Here is a 21,271-nt window from a genome sequence, read left to right on the forward strand (position 1 = left end):
CTTCAGCACTCAGGATGGGAGAAGTTGGTGGTGCTTTCCATTCATTCACCCCTTGCATTCATTCAAGAGGCAATTATGGCATGTAGGGCATTGTGCTGGGTGCTGAGGGAGATCCAGAATTCAGCCAGGACATAGCTCCTGCCCTCTTGGCATTCACTCTCAGGCTGATAGAAGGAGAGGAAACGGCATGGAAAGTGGTGAGACCTGGCATTAGAGAGAGCACCATGGAGAGAAGCCAACCAAGGCAATGGGAAAGGTTCAGAGGAGATCACAGAGACCTGGGGCTCTTTTTTTGGTGGCCGTATTTCTGGTGTCCATAGTGTATGCCCGTCCCACATCCACCATCAGCCCTTACTTCTTCTGCCTCCTGTAGCCAAGTAGCCAGCAGCAGACTGGTTAGAGACCCCAGTCAAGGCAGAGAAGAGTCTCCTGTAGTAATGAAGATAACCGTGTTCATACTGTGCCACGCACTGGTGTGTTCTGGGGAAATCACTTTGTCAACTTTAGAGATTTGGGAGGAAGCAGCATGGCACCATGGAAGAAAGCCATGGGAACCTGAATTCAAATCCCTACTTTGTCACTTGTGAGGTTTCTGGCTTCTCCAGCCTCAGTTTCCTCATTAGTGAAATGAGTGAACTTCTCCTAGACTAGAATCATAGACTCAGAGAGTCCTAGATTGAGAGCTGGGAAGGAACTTGGAGGCCCTGGAGCCTGGCTGTGAAGGGGAGCCCTGAGTCAGTTCAGCTCTACTGCAGGCCTTGCTACGTTTGGGGGATGGTATGACCTGGGGCTGGGACAAACTTGGAGATGGTCTGGTCTGAGTTCTGGTAAGTGCCAGAAGCACTTTTCAAACCATCCAATATCACCTAAAACTTTCTTATCTTTAGTCTGTTAGGACTAAAAAGTGGGGGCCTGTGTGTACTGGTGGATGAATAGCCAAGAGGCGGCCAAGGAGCCAGACTTACCACTCACCCCACCTCCCTTTGCCATGTCCCCTGGAGTTGCATCAGAAGAGACTGGGAATTGTGAAATGTGTTCTTTCGACCAGCGTAATAGTTCAGCCTGTTGAAGATTAAATCATTTTAGGACAATGTTTCTTTGTTTATCAAGGTTCCTCAAATATGTCCCCGTGGAGAGAAGCCTGATGTTTTGTAATAATCTAAGGCATTCAGATTAAATGCTTCAAAATACATTCATTCTAGCTCTTAAATGACTCCAGACAACTTTGGACCTACTTCCTCTTTCATGTCATTGAAAAATAGCCGAGCCCAGTGGGAAATCTTGTTGCACATTCTTCAGTGGGGTTTTTTCTTTATTTCTCTTCTCCTTCCTTTTATCTACCCATAATCAGCCATTGCAAACAAACACTGTCCTTTGTCTGCTTCCTTCCATCCTTTTTTTTTTTTTTTGTGAGGCAGTTGGGGTTAAGTGACTTGCCTAGGGTCACACAGCTAGTAAATGTTAAATGTCTGAGGCCGGATTTGAGCTCAGGTCCTCCTGAATCCAGGGCCAGTGCTCTATCCACTGCACCACCTAGCTGCCCCTGCTTCCTTCCATCCTGAGGAGATGGGGCATACAGGAGTTGCTCTAGGCCTCTCCTGTCCCCTCAGAGCCATTTGAAGGGAGGAGCCACCAGGGCTCTGCCGACGTGGAAAATCAGGTAGCATTTAACTTGGGCCTTAAAGGATGGGTAGGAAATGAATCAGTGAAGTGGGGCCAGGTGGACACGTTTGAAAATTACAAAGCCAAAGGCTTTGCAAGGCCTCAGGGGAAGGGTCACAGGGGGAGAGAAGTGGAGAGGAGGCATCCTGTGCTCTGTAGACAGCTCCCGTACACAATCCCAGGCCATTGCTTCTCGCCCCATGACTAATTTTGCAGAATAGCACCCGATTCTTTCTTTGTTTTGTTTCCAGGGAAGAGCAAGAAGAGACCTCTGCCATCCGGGTGGGCTTTGTCACCTATAACAAAGTCCTCCACTTCTTTAATGTCAAGAGCAACTTGGCCCAGCCCCAGATGATGGTGGTGACAGATGTGTCTGAGGTCTTTGTTCCTCTCCTGGATGGCTTCCTGGTCAACTATCAAGAATCCAAGGCTGTCATTCACAAGTAAAGAATGGTTCATGGTTTTCAGTGTAGATCTAATTTTTAAGCACTTCTCTGTGTCTGTTTGAGTCAGTTCCAATTGGCAGAGAGGGTCCAAGATTTGGCATGAGCAAAACTAGGATCAGACCTGGCTTGGCCATTTAGTGACCAGAAACCTTTGAGTTAGTTGCTTTCTCTCTCTCTCTCTGGACCTCATTTTCCCCCATCTGAAGAAGAAAGGGGTGAAACTAAATGATTTCCCACCTAGAAGGGACCTCTGAGGTCATTTAGTCCCCCCGGGGATATGCTGATAAATGTTTAACAACTGGCTCTCTGATGCAATAATGTGTACATGACTCACTTTTCAGTTTAATCTAAATTATTAGCATTTTCCCAACACTTTCTTAAGTGTAGACATTTAACAAAACAATACATCAAGCCCTCACCCATAATGCTTGCCAATTCCTAAGGTATAGATGTTCACACTGAAAATGTAATAATTATCTTAACACCTGTACTAGCTGCTTCTGGCCCACCCCTGACTCCAACCCCTACCCAAATAAGATTTTCTTCTACAATCTTAAGTCACAGGATCATAGATTTAAGGCTGGAAGAGAACTTAGAGGCCATTGAGTCTAACTTCCCTCCAGCCTCCCATGTTGCAAATGAGGAAATGGAGGGACAGAGAGGTAAAGTGACTCACCCAGGGTCACATAGCTAGTGAGTGTCAGGGAATGAGGGGATCGAGAGAACTCACACTGTCCTGACTGCAGGTCCAGTGTGCTATCCACCATACCAGGGCCCCTCTCAATGAGAGCCAGAGCACCTGAGTTTCATCACGGCTCAGCTATGAATTGGTGTGGCTTTGGGTAGCCGATCACCTGTGCCTCAGTTTCCTCATCTGTAAAGTCAAAGGGATGAACTAGATGGAGCAAGACCCTTGTCAGCTCTTAATGTTATGGTTCTATAAACTCACAAGGTGGCTGATTAGTAATGGAGTGAATAAGGAAACTTGAGGTTCACTTGCGGGGCGGGGGGGTCTCCTACCAAAACCCTTGATCTCACTATAAGAACATAGTCAAAGAATGCAGACATTCCCCGAGGGACCAGGACCCACCCAACTCACCATGGTTGAAGCTTGCCTGTGTTGGGTGTCAAAGTGAGGCTGTTGTTGCAGGCTACAAAGCTAAAGATTGGTGATGACCCCTGCTCTTCTCTCGTAGCTTGTTGGATCAGATTCCAGAGATTTTTGCTGACTCAAACGAGAACGAGACAGTCTTTGCTCCTATCATCCAAGCTGGCATGGAAGCCCTAAAGGTCAGAACACTCCTCGCTCTGTGATCAGAAAGTCTTTGCTTGAAATGGTCTGTGTGGGACTCTAGCTCTTCAGTCCTGGGGGGAACTTACTCAAAATTCCCAGATTCTTCCAGGCTTTACATTTCAACCTTGACACCAGCAGGTACATGATCTCTTCCTGGTTTGTCTAGGAACCCATTTTTTTCCAGTTTAAAAATTGTTTCAACATTATCTCCTGTAAGGGGCTAAAATTCTAGCTAGTCTGTATAAAATATCTAATGAGTGATCACCAATAAATTATAAGCTTTAACAAGAGTAAGGTAAACAGCAAAGGTGAAATTAATAAAATCAAAGACAAGGAAATAGGGGAGAAGAAATACGGATAATCCTCCTAAGTCTATTCAAAAGAACAGTCACTCACCACCTGGAACTCGTAGCTTCAATGGAAAGCACAGCTTACAACCAGGCTTGAATGACTCGTCTTCTGCTGCTTCCGCTAGTGCCATGTGGGGCCACATGTCATGACTATTCTACCTTTCAATGCTCAAGCCTATCTTGGACCCTTGGACCACTGGGCTATAAAAAGGGAAATTCTCTGCCCGGAAAGAGAGGTAGCTTAGTGTGATGGAGAAAGCCTTGAATGGGGGCAGCTGGGTGGCACAGTAGATAAAGCACCAGCCCTGGATTCAGGAGGACCTGAGTTCAAATCCAGCCTCAGACACTTGACAGTATCTGTGTGACCCTGGGCAAGTCACTTAACCCTCATTGTCCCACCCACCCCCAAAAAAGGAAAAGGAGAAGAAGGAGAAGGAGGAGGAGGAGGAGGAGGAAGAGGAGGAGGAGGAGAAGGAAAAGAAGGAGAAGGAGGAGGAGGAGGAGGAAGAGGAGGAGGAGAAGGAAAAGGAGAAGAAGGAGAAGATGATGATGATAACAATGATGGCCTTGGATCTGTTGGGTTCAAGTTGCAACCACTCAGTAAACAAGCATTTATTAAGTAATTACTATGGTCCAGGCACTGAGGTACAAAGACAGTGAAGGAAGTGTCCCTCTGCTTCTTGTTGTCTTGTCCCAGTGAAGTCACTTAGCTTGTTTCCATCTCTGTAAAGTGAGGTCATAGACCTAGATGAGCTCCAAAGACTCCTCTGGTTCTAAATCACGAGTGGGCCCCCAGCTTACCTCGTTTCCCCTGGTTAACAGGAGCCCCTGGGCATGTGCCTCCCAAGAACCTTAGCGATCATCTAATCTCAGTGTTCTCAGCCCTTTGTTTGTCATGGACCCCTTTGGCAATCTGGTGAAGCCTGTGGACCCCTTCCTCAGAATAATTTAGCATTCATCATTGATGGAAATACTAAACTTCAGTTAGAAGTGACTGAAAATAAAAATATAATCATTCTGATCCATGTTCATGGACACCTCCCACAGAAATCTACCTAGGGAGCCCTTCGGGGTCCATGATCCCCATATAAATAACTCCTAATCTAATTTTAGGTGAGAAAATAGAAGGGAGACAATAGGCTTCCCCAGGACAGTGACAGAACAACAATAATAATAATTGACATTTATAGTTTAAAAGTCCATAAAGTGCTTTACATAAATGAGCTCATATGAATCTCCCAACAGCCCTTCGAGGCTGATAGGACAAGTATTGCCACCCTCATTTTACAAAACAGGAAACTGAGATTCAGAGAGATGAAGTGACTTGTGCCAGGTCACACAGCTAGAAATGGTCACCACTAGTATTTGAACCTAGATGTTCCCGAAGACCACTTCAGCTCTCTATCTTCTACATCTTCCTGACACAGCTAATAAATAGTAGAGTCAGAATTCAAACTCAGTCCCTTGGATGTCAAATTCACCAGTATTCCCTATTCTCTTCCCTTCCTCTCCCAGCCTTATATGGGAAATGCCTTTAAATGTTAAATGATCCAGTTATTGTTCATTCATGTCCAACTCTTCATGACCCCATGGACCACAGGACACCATATCAGACCCTTCTATCCTCCACTATCACTTGAAGTCCATCCAAGCTCATGTTCATTGCTTCCATGACACTATCTATTCATCTCATGCTCTGCCATTCCCTTTTCCTTTTGCTTTCAATCTTTTCCAATGAGTCCCATCTTCTCATTATGTGGCCAAATTATTTAAACTTCAGCTCCAGAGCTTCTTTTTTTATTTACTTATTTATTTGTTTGTTTGTTTATTTATTTAGAATTTTCCCTGTTACATGTATAAAGAAATTTTCACATCAATTTTTAAAACTTTGTGTTCCAAGTTCTTTTCCTCCCTCCCTCCCCACCCCCCCTTAAAAACTCAAGCAATTCAATATAAGTTATACATGTGTAGTCACGAAAAACATTTCCACATTAGTCAGGTTGTGAAGGAAAACAGACAAAAAAAACTTTAGAAAGAGGAACTAACAAAAAATATATACTTCAATCTGTATTCAGATACCATCAGTTCTTTCTCCATAGATGGATTGCATTTTTCATAAGTCCTTCTGATGGCATCCTGCTCATCAGCTCCAGAGCTTCTTGTTACCCACAAGGATATCAGGGGTAGATTTGAAGTGTTTTATTGGCAAATGGAGCTCTCTTAATGTGAAGGAAAAAGGGTCCTGAAGAGGGCAAAGTGACCCAAGTGGGACCTTGAAGCTCACTGTCACAAGCCAGGAGCCCTTGTGAATCAATCAACATGAACCAATTATCTCCAAGGCCCAGAGAGCCATTTTCTAAAAGGCTGTGTCAAGCATAGCAAGGCACATCCCCTCTCCATGGCTCAGTTTGTTCCTGTGTCAAATGAGGAATCTAGACCAGATGACCCTTGAGGCTCCTCTCTAGATCCATGACCATAAAACAACAGGAAAGATCTGTGATTTTGTCATTGTGGGGAATTCTGGGAGCGGGAACTCCCTCTTCCAATGTGAATGGAGATCACTTCTCTGACTTAGTAGATCACAAAATCTGAATGTTGGAAGGGTCCTGTTGGCCTTCTTGTCCAACCCTTATCAGAAGCAGGATACTCTCCACACCAGACCCAGAAAGGGGTCCTCCCATCTTTGCTTGAGCACCTCTAAGATAGGAGAACCCAGCACCTCTAGATACAGCCCATTCTACTTCCTAAGGGAGATTTTCCTGATGCCAAGACTAAATTCACCTCTGTGCGACTTCACCCTTTGCTCCTAGTTCTGCTATATGGGGTCAAGAAGAACAAATAAAATCCTTCTTCCACATGAGGTCCCCAGACACGACATGAAAAGAGTCCTAGTTCTGGCCATGGTATGAGGAGGGACTATTCTAAGATAACTAGAAAATATCCCCCTGCCCACTGTCTACTCTCCCCATCCTGGGAAAAGTGGAACCAACTGCATTGAATCCTGCATTCAGAAGCAGTACAAAATTACACTGGCAATTTGTGTCCCTTTTTATCAACTCTGACCACTTGTTGTAGTGGACAGGGTCCCAGACTTGAAGTCAGGAAACCTGAGTTCAAATTCTACCTGCTCATACATTTACTGGCAGTGTGACCCTGGGCAAGTCTCTTAACTTCTCTGGGCCTCTGATAAATGCCTTGCAAAATGCTTTCTTCTCCACTTTATGGGTTTGTGATTTTATTCACATGGGTACCCCCTCTCCCAATACAGGCTGCAACCCCTCTGTACCCAGATGTAGATAGTCCTCAAGAGCTACTGTGGCTAAACAATCCACTCTCTCTGTGGCCATCTTGCTGGTGTGGCTCTCTCTCCATGCCTAGCTAGACTGGTTCCTTCATGGCTGACCCCCAGAGTCTCTTCCTGGGATTGCTGTCAAAGGGTCTCTTGCCCTGGAGAGCTTGCCAAAGCTTGTGATTTTCTCCTAGAGCTTTCCAGAACACAGGGTCCCTTCCATATCACAAGGAGGCATCAGAGGAGGGCTTTGGTCAGAGGATTTGTGAGAGAGTATCCCTCCACCCAAAATCAACTGAAACTACCTTAAAGATACAAGCTGACACTTAGAAGAATTTGAAAGGAAAGCAGATAACTATGGGAAAGCTGCCCATTTGTTTCATCTATTTAAAAAAAAAAAAAAGGAGCAGAGGCATGCCCTTGAAAATGGCAGCTATGGGTCTGGTAAAGGAATCATTAATAAATAAGCCCAGGGCTGAAGGCCAAGGAACCCAAATGGAAGAATATAAAAGTGAAGTTATTCTCCTGGAGGAACCGACGGCAGTTATTTGGAAACGTTCCTCCCCCATGGGAATGATATCTTTGCTGGCTCTTTGATGACTGCCAAGGAAAATCTCTCTGCAATCATCAGAAGTAATAAACTACCCAGGCCCAGCAGATGGGGTGGAAACAAACAGAATCCACATCCAAATGGGCTTGTCAGAAAGATAAAGAGGAACTCTGGCAAACCTCTTGTGCACGTTTTCTCTGGGAGTCTCTGAAATTCACCAAGGGGGGTCCTGTTGTAAATGCTTCCATGCTCCCAGAATCCAGCAGTTCTAAGAGGCGCCTTATTTCTTCACATCTTCTCCAATCCCTCTTTCAAAATCGGACCCTGCCATGAGTAAGAAACAGCACTTCCACTTACTTTCTGCAAAAAACAGATCTTCCAAGTTAGCCATATTTGACTCCCTGCACTACAATAGGTGAAGATAAAATCCCAGGCAAGAGCTTACCAAAAGTTTAACAATAAATTACTTCAGTACTTATGCCTAAAACATGCCACATTTTTTGCAGGCTAAAGGAACTTCTCTCTAAATTCTCTAGAATGCGTACTTAACTTTCTGTTTGAAGGGAAGGGGGATGGTGAGAAACAAATAATTTTGTTGATGTAGAGAATTCCCAGAGAAGACAACTTGCTTTACCAATGCATAATAAAGGCCTAATTAAGGCCAGGTGAATGGAGAGCCTGGCTCGGATTCATTTGCATGGCAAACCAGAGTGGAAGTTAGGAATTTCTAACCCTAAATCAGCTATTTGTCTGGGAATCTCAGGGTAGAGATGCAGGGTTAAGGAGAAAAGACTAAATCTTAGCTTAGGGGCATCTGCCTGGATTCTGTTAACTGGTATATCAAAGTTTTCGCCAAAGAATTCTAGCCTACCCTTAATCATGGATAGTTTTGTAGTCTCCCATACCCTGGCAGATGGACCCCAAAGAGGTGAAGCCCAGAAACTGGTCTCAGGGAGCAATGCCCAGCAAAGACAATGAGAGTGAATCACGAAGTAAAGAACTGAGAAGCCTAAGAGGGAATGAGACGATGGAAGCAACAGAGATGCAACACTCATTTGGGAAGCAGCAGAGTTGTTGTGATGCCCAGGTACAGGCCTACCAAAGAGCAAGTGTGGATGGAGCAGTCTGATGATATCACCAATGGATATCAACATCCCTCCTTTGTCCACAACCTCCCACCTCTGAGGATGACTACCTATGTCAACTTGGACATTCACTAACCCTTGCAGGGTCTCCATTTCCTCCTCTGTAAAATGAAGGTGTTAAGCTAGATCCCGTTCATCTCTTGATCTACAACCCTAAAGTGCTGTCAGCCTGACATTTCTTGGCTCCCCTGCTCAGAAAAGATTTGATCGACTGTGGCACTGCAGAGGTGGGAGATAAGAAAGGAGAGTTGAGACAGGACTCCTGGCTGACTGGTACCAGTGGTGCTTAATGCAGAAAAGGGGATTTCTGTGCAAAATTGTACCAAGTGCTCATGAAATTTTTCAGTTTGGGGTTTTTTCTTTTTATATTTAATATCATTACAAACAAAATCTGCCATATTTTGGAGGAGAAGTAAGGATGAGGGAAGGAACTAGTTTTTATATGTTGGATTTTAATAGCGATTTGAAAATACTTATGTGCCTTAAATGTTTGTCTGTAGTCCTCCTCATAAAGCCTTAACTTTTTTTTTTTAGTTAGGCAATTGGGGTTAAGTGACTTGCCCAGGGTCATACAGCTAGTAAGTGTTAAGTGTCTGAGGCCGGATTTGAACTCAGGTACTCCTGACTCCAGGGCTGGTGCTCTATCCACTGTGCCACCTAGCTGCCCCCAAGCCTTAACTTTTAAAATAAAAAAAGAAAAGAAAAGACTTGATCTGTGGCTTTCACCTCAAATTCCTGATGGGGAAAAATGAGTCTCAGAACACAGATGAGTAAACTTAACTCAGTTAAACTGTTCTGAAATTAATGTTAAAATCGTGGTCATCTGGCGCAAGCATCTTCTCTCCAACCCTATGTCCCAAGTCACTTCAGCATCAGCCTTCATTGTCTCCTCTCTTATTTCAGTCTCTAATGCAGAGATGACCCTTCTCCTCACTAACACCCAGCCTTCTAATTGATACCCCTTCCTATCTCTTCTGGCAGATGACCTTTGGCACCAACCAAACCCTTCCATCTTTAATCTCTTTCTCTTTACTGGTTTCTACAAACAGTACAAAGCCTCCCCCATCCCTAACCTTCATTTGGTTCTCCCATCCCTTCAAAGTATCATCCAATATCTCTCCTCCTTTTCAAAGCCATCTCCTAGAAAAAAGCTGTCTGCATGCATTGACTCTATTTCCTTTTCTGTTACTTCTCACCCACTTGCAGTCCAGCTTCTACCCTCATCATTCAGTTGAAACTTCTCTCTGCAAAGTTACCAACATCTTAATTACAAAACCCAATGATATTTTCTCAGACCTTATCATCCTAGTTCTCTGCAGCATTTGACATTGTTTATCACCATTCCCTCCTAGATACCTGCTCCTCACTGGGTTTTCATAATCTCTCTTTCTCTGTCTCTCTTTCTGTCTTGTTCTGTCTCTCTATCTCTGTCTCTCTCTCTCTCTTCTGCGTCTCTCTGTCTATCTCTGTCTTTGTCTCTCTCTGTCTTTCTTTCTCCTTTCTGTGTGTGTCTGTCAGTGTGTCTGTCTGTGTCTCTGTCCATATCTATCTCTCTGTCTCTCTGACCAGTTCTAATGAGTTTAAATATCATAGCTACCCAGATAAATATATCCAACTCTGGTCTCTCTCCTAAACTTTCCCTATCCCTCTGGTTTTCTATTAGGCATCTCCAACAAGAGTCCTCTCAAACTCAGCATGTTTGAAACAAAACTCATTGACTTTCCCCCAAATTGCCATGCCTCTTCTATAAGTCCCCTACTTCTGGAAAGGGCACCATCTTTCTTCCAGTTGCCCAGAATCACACCCTTGGCTTCATCTCAGCCCTTTTCTTCTCTGCCAAGTTTCTATTCCTACTACACCAGCAGCTACTTCCCTGATCATGAAGCTCTAGTTGGCCCTTCTTGCCTCCCAGAGGAAATACAAACTCCTCTCTTCTGCTGCCCATCTCCAGCCTGCTTTGCCAGGTGTGTTGTATCTCCCTCACTAGTCAGAGAGGCTTCCTTGTTGTGCCCCTTCCACAACATTCCATCTGCTATCTCAGTGGCTGGAGTGTACTCTCCTCCTCCCCTCTGCCTAATGGAATCCTTGTTGTTATTCAGTCATTTCAGTCATGTCTGACTCTTCATGGCCCCATTTGGGGTTTTCTTCCCAAAGGCCCTGGAGTGGTTTGCTATTTCCTTCTCCAGCTCATTTTACACATGAGGAAACTGAGGCCAACAGGGTTGCATGAAGTCACTTAAGTGACTTGAAGTCAAGGGAAATGCCAAGTGTCACCCAGTCTAAGGCCAGATTCGAATTCAGGAACATGAGTCTCCTTGACTCTATGTGCTGCACCACCTAACTGTCCAATGGGATTTCTCCTTCTGAAAGCTGATTCTGAACTGATCCTCCCCCAGTTGTTAGGGTCCTCCCCTCCCTGAACGACCTTGTCTGGACTTTGTATGTGTATTACTTTTCTGTGTGTATGTTGCATCAACACTCCCTCCAAAAATATAAATTCTTTGAGGATAAAGATTGTTTCATTTTTGTCTCTGCATCCCGAGTGGCTGACACAAAGTAGACATTTAATAAATGCTTATTGGTTGAATTATTTCTGTGTAACAAAGTATGAAAGTAAGTCAGTGGCCACAAATTTCCAAAGTCAGCCTTTGTGCAAAGGTGACACAAGGGATATTATCCAGGAAATGTCTTCTCAGAAAAGGAGATGGGGGGTGGGGCGGGGCAGCTAGGTAGCACAGTGGATAAAGCACTGGCCCTGCATGCAGGAGGACCTGAGTTCAAATCCGGCCTTAGACACTTGACACTTAGTAGTTGTGCGACCCTGGGCAAATCACTTAACTTTCATTGCCCTGGAAAAAAGGAAAACAAAAAAAAGGAGATGGGTTGGTCTGGAGGTCAGGGACAAGGACTAGCCAGCCGGCGAGCAGCCCCAGTGCTGCCCTGGTACCCATGGGATGCAAAAATGACGCAGAGAAAGGCCTCTCTCATGTTAGGTGGTTACTATATGGAAGACTGAGGGAGGGACACATGGCCAAGTATCATGAGGAGGAGGTGTGAAGGGCTTGTGATGTGTACCACGGGAGGGAGTGGCCACATCTGAGACATCCCAAGCCCACTGGCATGCCCAAGTATTTATGGCTGGTCTTCCACTAAAGCACAGGAGAACAGGAAGTAGAACAGAGCTTGGAGGCAGATGATCTGAGATCAGAATCCAGCTCTGCTTTGCATGACTTTGGTGACCTCCTGGTGTCTACAATGAAGGGGTTGGACCACATGAAATCCAGGGGCCCTTCCTACATTAAAACCCTATGATCGTATGAAAACCTTACCCTGATGCCTCCTCTTGGTGTAGAGGTAACTTGGAATTGTTCCAGATTGTGTCAGCAAAATAATTCCTGCTATTGGGTGTGGACCCAGCAAAGCAATTCCATGTCTAGTGTACCAACCTGGCAAGATGCAGAAAAGCTCTTCCTCAGAAAGTTAGCCTAATGGGGTTGGTTGAGTTTCTCTTTGAGGCCACAAGAAATCCCTATAATAAATACTACCCAGTAAGGTCAAATTATCATAGAGCTTCAGATGTGAGGGACCTCAGGGACCATCTAGTCCAATACCACCATTTTATAGATAAAAAAACTGAGGTCTCCAGGGATTCAGTGATTTATTTGCAGGTGAGTTGAGAGGGACTTGCTCCAAGTTGTTAGAGGCTGTGTGTGGTCTTTGTCCAGGGAGAGGGCCCCCATACATGAATGTCTAGATCTTTGAAACTTTGCAGTGAGGAGATGATGTCTGTCTGGAGTGCCTTCCCCTTCTAGATCTATGCTCCTATATAGAAATAGCACATTTGCAGGGACTTCCTTTTCTGGCAATGCTTTGGGCCACAAACAGCCTCTCTTTCTGATAGATTGTAACCTCCCTGTGGGGAGAGGATGTGTCCTTATTAATCTCTATTCTCTAGTACCTAGAGCTGTACCCTGCACATTTGTTGTTGTTGAGTTATTTTAGTCATGTCTGACTCCCCATGACCCCATTTGGGTTTTTCTTGGCAAAAATAAGTAGAGCCGTTTACCGTTTGCTTCTCTGGCTCACTTTACAGTTGAGGAACTGAGTCAAACAGGGTTAAGTGGCTTGCCCAGGGTCACACAACTTATACGTGTCTAAAGTTGGATTTGAACTCAGGTTCTCCTGATATCAGGGCCAGTGCCCTATCCACTGTGCCACCTAGCCACCCTCCCTGCACATTACAGGTGTTTAATCCGTGATTTGGAATTGAAGAATTAATAGTAATTAAACCCCTGTGGAGCTCCCCAATTTTTTTTTTGCAGGGCAATGAGGGTTAAGTGACTTGCCCAGGGTCACACAGCTAGTAAGTGTCAAGTGTCTGAGGCCAGATTTGAACTCAGGTACTCCTGAATCCAGGGCCAGTGCTTTACCACTGTGCCATCTAGCTGCCCCCTGAACTCCCCAAATTTGTAGAACTGCAGACATGAATGTTAATCCCAAAGGTTTCTAAGGAAGCACGCCATAATGGAGGTATATTCTTTGTACTAGGCAGCAGACTGTCCAGGGAAACTGTACATCTTTCACTCTTCGTTGCCAACTGCTGAGGCCCCAGGCAAACTGAAGAACCGAGATGACCGAAAACTGATCAACACGGACAAAGAAAAGGTATTTCACCTGCGGCAGCTTTGGTGGGCTCCACATTCCTCCATTCTTTAAAGAGGCAGGAACATTCTTTACCCCTAAACCGAAAAGGGGGGTGGGGATAGGGCAGGTTGTATTCCCAGCCTCAGATTCTCAAAGGCGGCTTTGTTCCCCAAGTGGTAACTAACTGGAGCATTGCACCTCGATTCTAGTGTAAACACAGTTAATTCTCTTGGCTCCACATCAGAACCTTTGTCCAAATAATCCTCCTGGGCCAGGGCCCCAAGGTGGTGCTTGGGAAGGTCACAGGTCAGAAGGTTTCAATGTCCTTCCTCCAGTGCTGGGAGTAATTCGTACTTGTCACCAAATCCCTCCTGGATGATGTAGGGCCACCGCTGCACTACACCGGACCGCCGCTCCTGCCCTTGGCTGGACCCACAATCATTTCGTTCTGCGGAGAGTTCCCAGTTATCATTTTGTCATTTTCCTAGAACCACTTGTTTTGTTTCGTTGGGATGTTGATACTTGTTAATGGATAGTTGTTCCCATTAGGGAATATTTATCAAGGCAAGGAAGTTTTGAAAATGAAAACATTTGCATTCAGACAACAACAGAGGTCTAAGTTATCACAAAACTTTCTGTATGGATCACATTGTAGAGAAGAGGAAAGAAGATTGCATAATGAGAATGGTATGGGCATGGTCTAATGGGAATGGTGTAGACCAGTAGTAATGGGGATGGTATAGACCTGTAATAATGGGGACAGTGTAGACCTGTAATAATGGGGACAGTGTAGACCTGTAATAATGGGGACGTTGTAGACCTGTGCTAATGGGGAAGGGGACAGAAATGGCTGACTCACACAGCTCCATTTCCTTCAGAGGCTAGGGCTAGAAAGAGGCAGAGCCAGAGGATCCCTAGGCCTTCTTAGATGGCTCCCCAAATCCTCAGGTCCTGGGCATGCCTGTTAGCAAGCGGATGAGGCCATAGCTTGGAGAGCCAGAAAGGCCCTTTGAGATGTAGAAACTGAGGCCCAGGCACCTGAGCCTCGTGCCTTCCCTCCTGGGGAGAGAAGTACCCACCAGTCTTAGCTGCTCCACTCACTAAGATGGGAAGCAGACCGGCTCCTCTCCCCGCACGGGGCATGAACCTTGGCCTCATTTTCTCCCCCTGTCAAATGAAAAGATTGGTCTAGGTTGGCCTGGGGGCCCTTTGTGGCTCTCAAACTATGAACCCATGATCTAATTTATTTTCCAGCTACTTTTAAATTTACGTCAACAAGCATTTATTGAGCACCTTCTACATGCAGGTCCTGTGCTAAGTGCCTGGGGGGTGGGTAGGGTGGGGTACAAAGAAAGACAAAAACCAGTCCCTGCTCTCCAGGGGAATAGTTGGAGGAGGCAACATGCAAGACTGTGTGTACAGTAGGTTATAGTCAGGCTAAATTGAAGCCAAAGGAGCAGAGGGAAGGCTGCAGAATTCAGGGGACTGGGGAAGGTGGGGTTTGAGCTGGGACTTGGAAGAAGCCGGGGGATGGGGGGCGCCCAGGGACAAAAGAAGAATTACTTGTGAACGTCTCTGTGTGTGTGTGTGTGTGTGTGTGTGTGTGTGTGTGTGTGTGTGTGTGTTCTTTTTCGTCTCTGCCTTCAGACACTTTTCCAGCCGCAGACAAACATTTATGAAAGCCTGGCCAAGGACTGTGTGGCAAATGGCTGCTGTGTGAACCTCTTCCTCTTCCCCAATCAGTACGTGGATGTAGCCTCGATGGGCCTGGTGATCCTGCAGACAGGAGGCACGCTGTATAAATACAACAATTTCCAGGTAGTCAACCCAACGTCAACCAGATGGTTCCAAGGGCCACATCTGCGTCCTCTCATAGGTTTGCAAGCTCTGCCCTCTTGTGGACAGAACACAAACCTGAGGTGGAGACCAAGCCAGAAACACACAGACAGGTTCCCAGAGCCCTCTACTCCAGAGAGGACAATGAGGCCCAGAGAGGTCAAGGGAGTGGTCTGGAATCGCACAGGAGATAAGCAGCACAACTGGATTTCAGAACTAAGTCCTCTGACTCCAGGGCCAGTGCCCAGACCCTGGAATATTGGGCACACGTTGTGTCCTTTTGGCCACAGAGTTTGTCAAAACCAGCTTCCTGACGTTGCAAATAGTGAGAGAGAGAGACAGAGACAGAGATGGAAACAGAGACAGAGAAAAACAGACAGACAGAGAGGTCAAGCAGCATCAGAGACCCTGAATTTGAATTTTGCATCATCGCTCTCTCTGGCCCCAGGAAAACCACTCTATCTCTGTCTCAGTTTCCTCATCTGTAAAATCAGGGCATTGGACTGACTTATTCGAAGTCCTTCAGATCTCTCAATGCACATGACTCATCCAAAGTCTCACAAGTAGTAGGGAAAGGGCAGAGGCAGGACTGACCTCAGGTCCTCCGACCACAAACCCACTGGCTAAAATATGAACGTTGGCTTTAGTGAGGTAACTATTAGTTATCTAATTTTGATTTCACAACCGATACTTTGGGCGATAGAAAAGCCCATGTCCTAATGTACCTGCGATTTCATTGATGGGGATATTTGCTCCAAACATAGAGATCACCATTCACACCTGGACGCGCTCACGGCCTTTAAGGCTGAAGGACACTTGGCCGAGTCCTCCCATTGGTTCACCATAGTTTGCCACAGCACCCGTCCCAAGGTCCTGGAGGCCTTCCTTCATTTCTCTTGATACCATGAGGGCATCAACAGAACCCTCTGGCCATCCATGCATACTCCCCTGCCCTTACTACATGATCAGCCCATCTTCTTTTCCTATCCCACATTTTCCTGATGACATCTATTTTTTGACATCTTATACTTCTGTTTTTTAAACTCTTTTGGGTTTAGTTGAGAATGGGGAGGCAGCTAGGTGGTGCAGTGGATAAAGCACTGGCCCTGGATTCAGGAGGACCTGAGTTCAAATCCAGCCTCAGACATTTGATACTTACTAGCTGTGTGACCCTGGGCAAGTCACTTAACATTCATTGTCCCACCCAAAAAAAAAAAAAAAAAGAATGAGGGGGCTTGACTAGATGGCTTCTGAGGTCCCTTTCACGTCTAACTCTATGATTCTATTCGATACCTACTGTATACAAGGTCCTATGCTAAATACTAGAGAGAAAAAGATATAACAAGAAGCATTCCCTGCCTTTTAAGGAGCTTGGGTTTTCAGCACCAAGCCTCAGTTTCCTTCTCTGTAAAATAAGGTGATTGGACCAGACGACCTCGAACAGTACAAACATTCTAAGATCTGTGGAAGTTAATTGTTTCGTCTCTTAGTTTCTCCACCTGCAAGATGGGAATCATGGCCCCCATTCTGACCCCTCCCTCCCTGGAGTAGTGTAACCTCCATGTGTTTCTGGTGGGGTCTCTTTTCTTGTGCATTTCCTACCCTTGGGTGGACACTGACGGGCAGAATGCTCTTTTCAGAAGCACTTGGACAGCCAGGCGTTTTTAAACGACCTCAGGAATGACGTCCAGAAAATGACAGGATTCGATGCTATCATGAGGGTGCGCACCAGCACAGGTAAACGTGGGAATCCCAAATGGGGGGGGGGGCGGGGTCCATCGGCCTGATCTCTGAGCCTCCCTAATTGCAGGGAGAGTCCCAGATCATCTGAGTACATGGGGTCCCTGTAGGGAGCATGTGGCCGACCTGCTCTGGCTTCCCCTTTGTCCCCTGTGAATGAACAGAGTTGGATGAAGTGACCTTGGAATCCGTGATCTCATTTGGCAGAATCGATTCCATGCAACCGAGGCTGACTGAGTCCTCTGCAGTGACGGCAGAGTCTCTCTGACACAAGAATGAGGGAAGGAGCTGTCAGAAAAGACACATTTTGTTTCCTCTCCTTCCTAAAGTTAACTTAAAGATGTCTTTATCATGGCATTTAAAGCTCAAGAGGATCTCACCAGTGTGCAGTAATGGACTTAGAGTCAGGAAGACCTGGGTTCAAATCCCTGCTCAAACACTTACCAGCTGTGTGACCCTGGGCAAGGCAAGGAACCTCTGTCGACCTCAGTTTTCTTGCCTGGAAAATGGGGATAATAATAGCACCAAATCCCAGAGTTGGTGTGAGGATGACACAAGATAATATTTGTCAAGTGCTTTGCCAGCCTTAAAGCACTCTAGACATGCTGGCTATTATTAGATAATAATAAAAACAATAATAATAAGACAAAAAGGAATAAGAAATAGATTTGAACTAACAAGTAATGAGCTCTAGAAAGAAGAGTCTTCAGAGTTATGGTCTTTGGTGATTCAACTGCTATATGTCTGTTATGCCTCAGTTTTCCCATCTGTGAAATGAGGGAGTTGGGCTCTGTGTCCTCTAAGGTCCCTTCTAACAGTAAATCTATGTTCCTATGATGCTAGGCCAACCCCCCTCTTTGGGCAAATGAGGAAATTCCCCTCTCCAGGGGGTGGAAATGGTGTGCCACGATTGCCGAGTTAACAAGCCGCAGAGGCAAGATGCTAAGGCATGGACTCCCTCTCCAAATCTGTCTCTCCACTACACACGGAATCTGCTTTTTGTTGTTGTTGTTGGGGCAGTGAGGGTTAAGTGACTTGTCCAGGGTCACACAGCTAGTAAGTGTCAAGTGTCTGAGGTCAGATTTGAACTCAGGTCCTCCCAAATCCAGGGCCAGTGCTTTGTCCACTGCACCACCTAGCTGCCCCTGGAATCTGCTTTTAAAGGAGAAATGGTCCCCTGGATTGCAAAGTGTATTACGTTCCTTATTGCCTGGAAATAAGTATTCTGACAGTGGAGCCAGTGGAGGAAGGAAGGTAGAGAGGGCTGGCTGTGGTGACCCCCGTCATCATGGCTGGTGCTACTGATGACCTTCAGCCTTCTCAGAATGTTCCCTGTGTGTGATCGGGTCCTAGAAGAACAGGAGCATCCCCTCTGTGGGGGGATATAATGGGACAATAGAGCAAGTGATCAAGACCCATACATTTCACTATCCCTTCCATTAGTGCAGCTTGCCACCCATCCAACTCTGCGATTCTCATTCATGTTCTTTCAGTCAGTCAGTCAACAAGCATTTCTTAAGCACCTACTATGTGCCTGAGCATCAAAGACAAAAATGAGCCAGTCCCTGCCCTTCAGGGGCTTGGATTCCATAGAGGGCAATGCCCGTCTCTGGGTCCATCTATAGAGACTCCACCCGAGGTGCTGGAGGCTCATAGGGCAGATAAAAACATGGGAAAGCCAGGGAGCGCAGTGCCCTCAGCCAAGAATTCCCGCTTTCTGATTTCAGGTTTCAGAGCCACCGACTTCTTTGGTGCTATTTACATGAACAATACCACAGATGTAGAGATGGCGGCTGTGGACTGTGACAAAGCCGTGACGGTGGAGTTCAAGCACGATGACAAACTGAACGAAGACAGTGGCGCCCTCATTCAGGTGAGAGGCTGGCTTTGTGACCCACCTCCCTCCGCCCCTCACTGCCTGTTGGAGCTTGGACAAGTCACTTCAGTTTCCTTACCTGTAAAATGGAGAGGGGGAGGAGGAATTTGGATTAGACGGCCCCTGAAATCCTTTCCATCTCTAGAGGATATCTTGGGCTTTGTGGTGGAGGGCACCCGTCACGAGCAGCGGGGACAGAGAAGTGAGGACATTGCTGAACTTAGATCCCACTTCTTCAAGGAAGAATTTGAATCTGTTTCTCTGGAGGCAATGAATGTCATTCCAATCAGAAGGCCTGTTCTCGGGGATCCCCACAAACACACTTCCCCTTAGCCCTGTTGGATGCTTTCAGACAATTTGCAGCAATGTGGTCAAACAGAGCCCTCTTCCATGGAGCAGCTATTCCACTGCTTAGAATCAGGTTCCATGTTCCCCCCAAATTATTCAATGGCTTCCGGGGGCTTCTGCCATCAGGGTTCTGATGTGAGCTGGATTTAGGGTCAAATTGATTGTGAGTCATCCCAAAAGACTATTAACCCCTTTTTGCCTCCTACATCAGGTTCTAGGTAAAACTTCATCACTGGGGAAGGGTGGGTTTGGGGGAGCTTTTTGCCGCCCTAGTTTCCCTTCTGCATCTCTCACTGGCTTCCTAGTTTGCCTTGTGTTCCAGTTCCTAGACACCCCCAATCCTTGTGGACCTCATGCTCCCCTCTTTCTGGACAAGTTCATTAGGCCAACCCTTGGTCCATCACCAATACCCCCAGCGACTATAGAGAATAATTAAGCCTTAACTATTTTTCTTCATTACAAGGGAATGCAATTCAATTCATTGAGTCTTCATTGAGTACCTACTTTGCACTAGGCAATGAAAATATGAAAACAAAGCTGAAAAAGACCCCGTCCTCCGGAGCGACCTCTCTCCTGGGGAATATTTCTTCTGGGGCTCACTGGCAGCTAGGGGGCAAGTGGACAGAGTGCCAGGTCTGGAGTCAGAAAAACTCATCTTCGTGAATTCAAATCTTGCCTCAGACACTTACTAGTTGTATGACCCTGGGCAAGTCACTTCACCCTTTTTGCCTCAGTTTCCTCATCTGTAAAATGATCTGAAGAAGGAAATGGCAAACCACTGCAGTATCTTTGCCAAGAAAACTCCAAATGGGGTCACAAAGAGTGAGACATAGCTGAAAAATGACTAAACAACAAAAAGGTTCACTGAATAAAAGGATGAGAAGGAGGAGGAGAAAGAAGAGGGTGGAGGAAAAAGGCAGGGGTAGGTAGTGATAACCAGAAATGACTATAATGGAAGAACAAAAGGTATCAACAACAAACTACAAAAAAACAATAGAATAGGGGCAGCTAGGTGGCGAAGTGGATAGAGCACCGGCCCTGGAGTCAGGAGGACCTGAGTTCAAATCGGACCTCAAACACTTAACACTTACTAGCTGTGTGACCCTGGGCAAGTCACTTAACCCCAATTGCCTCACTAAAAAAAAACAAAAACAAAAAAACAATAGAATGTAAACTCTTTGTGGTCAGGGACAGGTCTTTGTAACTCCAACAAGGACTATTATTAAACAATAATAACTATTTTTTATTAATTACTAAAATCAATATTATTAATCCTTATTATTTTGTTGCTTATTCATTAATAATTCATTGATATTTATTATTAGTTGGTGATTGTTAATCTATTTTTAATTAATAATGTTCTTGATGGTCATGATAAACCCCGTTTGTTTTTAGAAAAAGGAGGCTTCATGCTTCTGGGTAAGCTCCCCGAGTTCAGTCTGTTGTCGCTTGGTCTTTACACTCACGGGATCAGAGCTTTAAGGTTGGAAGGGGCCTCAGAGGTCATTAAGTCCAGTCTCTTCATTTTACAGAGGAGCAAAGTGAGGCCCAGCGAGATTGTTCTCTCTGCTTCCCACTGGGCCTTACGTGTATACAGTGGGTATTTAATAGATGTTTGCTGAATTGAACTGGATTCTGGTCTGAAATGCATCCTGTAATACTTTCCATGGGGCTCCTTCAGGTGACCCGCCCATTTCCAAAAACTGGAGCTGCAGAAGGGAAAGTTTCATTCTGTAGGAAGATGGGGCCTATTATTGACATTCCCTGAACTCTCTGATTTATCTGGTGTGGACCACGCCAAATCAAAAGCAGCAGTCTTTAAATGGATCCTTATTCACCATGTGGGTTCTGTTCCCTGGGCGGCTGCATCCATTTCTGGGGTTACAGCCAGGCTGAAATTGGGTTTTATGTTGTGATCAAAAACAGGACCCAGAAAGATTGACTGCAAATAGTTTCCAGACCCCACCTGGCCCAAGTCGGGCAGGAGAGGGAATGGACTGCATCAGAACTCTGGCAATGTCTGAATTAGGAGTGTTTGAAGGGAATTGTCCAGTCATGATGGGCCTGTTGGTTCAGGCCCAAGCCTGAATG

At 45.7% G+C, this 21,271-nt stretch overlaps 1 protein-coding gene across 1 annotated transcript in view; it reads left to right on the forward strand.

Moving 5' to 3' along the window:
* SEC24D (SEC24 homolog D, COPII coat complex component) overlaps positions 1 to 21,271 on the forward strand; it is a 119,882-nt gene that overhangs the window by 80,759 nt on the left and 17,852 nt on the right. Inside the window, 6 exon segments of the mRNA XM_043969482.1 lie at positions 1,914 to 2,105; positions 3,305 to 3,398; positions 13,285 to 13,401; positions 15,028 to 15,198; positions 16,857 to 16,953; positions 18,684 to 18,829. Coding sequence (XP_043825417.1) covers positions 1,914 to 2,105; positions 3,305 to 3,398; positions 13,285 to 13,401; positions 15,028 to 15,198; positions 16,857 to 16,953; positions 18,684 to 18,829 — 817 coding nt within the window.

This window comes from Dromiciops gliroides, chromosome 6 (genome assembly GCF_019393635.1).
Source record: "Dromiciops gliroides isolate mDroGli1 chromosome 6, mDroGli1.pri, whole genome shotgun sequence".
Classification (NCBI taxonomy): domain Eukaryota; kingdom Metazoa; phylum Chordata; class Mammalia; order Microbiotheria; family Microbiotheriidae; genus Dromiciops; species Dromiciops gliroides.